Raw genomic sequence first — 5,178 nt, 5'->3', positions numbered from 1 at the left:
CATCATCGTCGGGGTGGACCTCATACCTTGCTTGTGGACTTGAGGTGCTTCATCACCCCCTTTAGGGCACGCTGCGGAGCGAAAGTCACACGCTGTCACATCTCGCATACGCAAATACAAACACAAAAGTAGAGAAAAAGACAAAAACTTGTACACTCGCACATACAAAGGCGTGCACACACACACATTTACACAAAAGCATGCACACTAATGGAGGCAAGTACACGCACACAAATGCACGTAGACGATCACATGACACACACACACACACACACACACGCACACACACACGCACACGCGCACACACGCACACACGCACACACGCACACAAAAGGACAGAGAGCGACAAATACCGGTTTGGTGGATGTGGTCTTTTTGTCCGGAGCGTTATCACCTCTGTCCTGGTTGTCAGTCACATGACTCTGAAGTAAATACCTCGATGTGAGTCACATAATCCCAAAACTGGTTTTAGATACAATACGTTTGGATTTGCATGTGTTCGTGTATGTCTTGCACACAATCACGCCCACACGCTCCCACAAACACGTTTAGCCAGAGAGTCCATGCAACCATCAAGGCCGCCTTTCTCTGAGCCTCTCATTCAAAGTACAAGTCACGGAACCTTATACTGGATGGTGCACAAAAGCGTTGCTTCGACATATTCAAAATTAACGGTATTCTTGATTTAACGCGCTGAAAATCAGTCAGCATATTGCAGTTGCCAGTAGCCCTAGTAGGTGGTGACAAACCTGCTTGGTGTCAGCTGCATCTGATTGGACACTTCCGGCAGAATTCTGTAGAAAGAAGAGGACCAAGTGTTGGCGGCCAACATCGAGATGGCATCAGAAGATGGTGTACCTGCTTGTGGTCGCTTTTGCGCCGACTGTGTCTCGGAGTCCAGTTCCTCTCCTGCACGCAAAAAAAAAAATGGAAGTCAACGTTGACTTTAATTTGTTAAATTGTGACAGTACCGGTACTACACCTTTTCTGCTCGTCGAGGCGCCGGTACGGGAGTTTCTGGCTTTTTCTCCTTTGTCTCGCTTTGGGTCATGTTTCGACTGGCCTGAAAAATCACGTCCAAAACATTTTTTCCCCCCCACTGCTATTTGTGTTGTCTATTGTTATCACCACAAGTAGGGCCAGAGTAACATGACACCAAGAGAAAACATTCACGTCAAAAAGTGAAAACACTGTAATGCGCACGCCGGGTCACTAGTTAGCGATATCCCATTAAACAATTGACACCACATAAACAATCAATTATTTGTACAGGTTTTTAGAAAGTTTCATGGACAACCGTGATTTTTTAAATTTCAGATGCCAAGGAATAAATTAATGTTGACAAGATTTCAACAAATAACACACTTACCTCACCATCCATTTCTAATCTTTTCAGGCGATATTGTGTGTGACTCAGTTCCTGCACACATACATACATGTACACCAAAATAATTATTTAATCATATTCCAAGACGTTATCAACTTGCTATCAACCAGTCAACCTTTAAGTTGATGTGTTCTAAACCAAAATAAAGTTTCAAAAAGTTATCATTTTGAAAAGACATTTAACAAGAACCCCCCTCCAAAAAACAAAAAACAAAAAAATCAAGGAAACCTTTTTTTTAAGATAAGATAAAAAAAACGTTATTTGTCTCACAACGTTTTTGACAGTAAAACACTATTTGGTACAAACATTGTGCTTGGGTCGCGGAGGAACCACAGGGGTGGGCTTGTCCAATTTCTCTGCATCAATTCTTTGAGGCTGAAACAAAAAGTCCTATTTTAACTAAATGCAGATTATACACCTCTGTAAATGTATACACCTCGTTGCGGAGTATGTACCTCTGGAGGCCAGGGAGGTAGTTTGGACTGTGAAGACAACACAGAACATTAGAAATTTGACTTAGGAATGTGATTTTTTTTTTCCAATTGATTTGATTTGATTTTTTTTATGTTTCCATTCGTTCTCACAGGCTTTTTCTTTTTGGCTTCCGGCTTCATCTTCTCCATCTCACTTCCCTAAAACGAGACAAAAGGTTCAGAAAATTACCTTAATCAGTATGGTAAACACTTCCACATGCTTGTGAAATGATGAGCACATTTGCATTTACAGCGGCAACTTGACTTGTGCCACTTGTACCTCAAAATCAACTTCCCCCACTGAAATGAAAGAAAACGCATTCCTGGAGGACTAAAGTCTAAAACGCTTCATATAAAAAAAAGTCTAAACTATGATCAATCATCACCAAAATGTACAGTATGTACGTAGCTCTACTCATGCCCACGTCGTTCTCTGAATATATTAAAATGATCGCCACAATATTATTTGATTTTATGAATCCATAGGCACTTGCTATGGAAAAAAAAGATGAACGTCCCTCAATGTCCAATAACTTCCACCAATCATCACCAAAATATGCACATTTGTACTCATGTCCACGTCAACCTCTGAAAACATTAAAATGATCAACCCAGTATTTTGGAATTTTTTGGGGGCTTCTGTGGACATTACATGTCACACACCATGAAATGAATACAAAGATTGTTGGAAACAAAATAAAATTCCATGTCAATTATAAATCTAGGTCAGTGCTTTTGATCGTGTGTTTAGGATGGTAAAGACTGCATGCCACTGAGAAAAACATACAGTAAAAAAAACACACACATAAAAATGAATCCAAATAATTAATTCGGAATTGGTTCATGATTTTCTGCTGGGTGTACGCCTTGGCCAAGAGGGCGCGGCAGAAAACAGATACACTGCACACAGAAAGAGCATCACAAGAAGATACAACACTCGTTGCTTTTCGCAGACGTATTTAAAAAAAGTAACATTGAGGCTAGTTTTGTGAACCCAAAGCCACTACGTTCCCAAATAGGAATTATAAGATCTACTTTTTAGATTATTTTGTCACGCGGAAGTTGCTTCTTAGTGACTACTTAATACAATACAATACATGCTGATGTATATAGCGCTTTCACAACAGCGGAGGCTGTAAATGAAAACACATATTTCCTGTCTGTTTTACTGCGAATCTACACATTTCCTCAATTATCATGTGCTTCCAGAGAGGCACCGGAGAATTACAAAACAAAATAAGTCCGCATTTTTCTATGTTTCAATGAACACTGAATCATGACAGATAAACGGCAGGCATTTAATTAAACGCTGTTAGCTTGACAGCAGCCGTTCAAAAACAATGAATGCCGAGCACATTGAAAGCATTTGAAGTGCTAATTGTGTCATTAATGGCGTTTGACAAACCTCGCAATTGTTCCTCTGTCACTGAGATCCCAACACACGAACACAAAGTGAATGCCTGTCTTGAGATTTTCCAAACTTTTCACCACACCCCGCAACGCATCTGCAGTTACAGAGGCGTTCAAGGGCACCCGGTGAGGCTCCGAAATTTCCGCCTTCATCACAACCTCCGCGGCGTGACACGAACAGATTTTTGAGTGTATTTCCCCAAAATGTGTCACTCAAATGTGTTCATCTTACCTAGAACGTTTTTCTCTCTCGGGCGAAGCCGTTTGTATTTCCCGATATTTTATTTAAATGACCTGGAAATATCTCAGTGAGTTTAGACCTGATTGTTCCCCGCAATTAAAAATATATGTAGTACTGTACCATGAATACAAATACAGTAAATCAAATAAATCAAAACATTTTAAAAAACACTCACACGCACTGCATTTCAATTTCTTTTAATTTAACATTTAACTGAAAACAAAAGAGGTTTAAAGTATTTTAAAAAGAATAATAAAACCAAATATTTTAATCCAAGTTTTTGAAATATTTTACATTAAGTACCACTTGCATGCCCAACATTAAAAAAAACAATAGTGCAATAGTTTTACTACAAAAAATAATCTGTCATGCTTGTAATGTGATTCTTTAAAAAAAATTAAAATGCATCCATCCATATTATTTTTAGATTAAAAATAAATTTAAAAACAGACCTATCCCCTTTTATAACAATACATCAAAAAGTAAATTAAAAACAAAACAGTACAAACAGTAAAACACAGATTTATAAAAGGTTTGTGTTATACTGCATTAAATCAATGTATTTCTCATGAATGTACTCTTAATTGCATTTATGTAATGTTTTCTACTGTCCAAATGGAATTCTTTTCCTTTATTTGTCTTAATAGTCGTCACCTCATTCCGACTGGAACTTTACGCAACAGCATGCCGAGTATCATGCTGCCATTCCGTAGACTGACTGACTGACTTTCTAAATATAAACTTTTGCAAGCTGTAATGTTTGTGCATGTTCCTACTTGTTGACTCCTCTGATCCTTCCACAAAGATCTTCTATTGCACTGCCATGTCCTGAGGGAACATCTTGCGATAAGTGTGTTAAACAGTCAAGTGTCTTATGCACTAGAATAAGAACAATCCTACTATCCACTTTCAAATGGGCGTGTCATTATTCGGGTCAGAGAGGAAGCTGCAGTCTATACCAGCTCACTTTGGGAGAGAGGCAGGGTACACCCTGGACTGGTCACCGGCCAATCACAGGGCACATAAACTCAAACACTCATATTCACGCAACGGGTGAAATTAGAGAAAAGCTACACATGCACAAGCATGGGGGAAGATGTAAACTCCACACAGGAAGGCCCGAGCCCGGATTGAATTCCTGAAACTCCCAACTGTGAGGCAGACGCGCTCGCTAAAACACGGGTCCACCAGTCCAACAACAATAATAGCGATACTATAATGATGAATACATATTGCAGTAATAATAAATATCAATTATGACAATTTCCTCAACTAAATAACACTCACCCCACATTGTTACCAGGAAGACAATTTTAACACACAAACACACACACATATGAAACCACGCCCTGCAAAACTGCATCCTCGTCATGTGCCGGGGTGATAAATGCAATGATTTTACCTGTAGATGGTGTCTTTGAAACCTTTTCTTTTATTTCCTTTGTGTGTGACTCACCTGGGAAGAGGTGGAGGAGGAGGGAGGAGGGAAGGAGGAGGAAGGGGCAGGGCCTAACGTACCTGAGTTTGGATCTCGGCAGGTTTGACTCATCAGTTTCAACCTCAAGTCTGACACAAGAGGATACCAAAATAAGCCCCAATGTTGGCTAGTATTTCAAAGCGGGGCGAGGAAATTATGACTCATTAAACACACGACTATCAAATTGTAT

General features: G+C 39.6%; 1 protein-coding gene across 11 annotated transcripts in view; it reads right to left on the bottom strand.

The window, feature by feature from the left end:
* The window catches only part of LOC127616440 (titin homolog), a 31,700-nt gene extending 26,842 nt beyond the window's left edge, over positions 1 to 4,858 (bottom strand). For 2 of the 11 annotated variants that reach the window (XM_052088026.1, XM_052088029.1), the window contains exons 1-7: positions 3,266 to 3,379; positions 1,972 to 2,019; positions 1,843 to 1,869; positions 1,694 to 1,762; positions 1,370 to 1,420; positions 983 to 1,063; positions 859 to 909 (exon numbers count right to left, since the gene is read on the bottom strand). In XM_052088026.1, the coding sequence (XP_051943986.1) occupies positions 859 to 909; positions 983 to 1,063; positions 1,370 to 1,420; positions 1,694 to 1,762; positions 1,843 to 1,869; positions 1,972 to 2,010 (318 nt within the window). In that variant the 5' untranslated portion in view covers positions 2,011 to 2,019; positions 3,266 to 3,379. Of the gene's footprint in view, positions 1 to 26; positions 72 to 353; positions 423 to 749; positions 795 to 858; positions 910 to 982; positions 1,064 to 1,369; positions 1,421 to 1,693; positions 1,763 to 1,842; positions 1,870 to 1,971; positions 2,020 to 3,265; positions 3,380 to 4,287 lie in introns of those variants that run through there. The other 9 variants (XM_052088031.1, XM_052088032.1, XM_052088030.1 and 6 more) reach the window with 9 other exon arrangements.
* Positions 4,859 to 5,178: the final 320 nt, after the last annotated feature.

Source organism: Hippocampus zosterae, chromosome 15 (assembly GCF_025434085.1).
Source record: "Hippocampus zosterae strain Florida chromosome 15, ASM2543408v3, whole genome shotgun sequence".
Lineage (NCBI taxonomy): Eukaryota > Metazoa > Chordata > Actinopteri > Syngnathiformes > Syngnathidae > Hippocampus > Hippocampus zosterae.
Note: the sequence above shows the minus strand (reverse complement) of the source record. Positions and strands in the feature narration are given on the sequence as shown.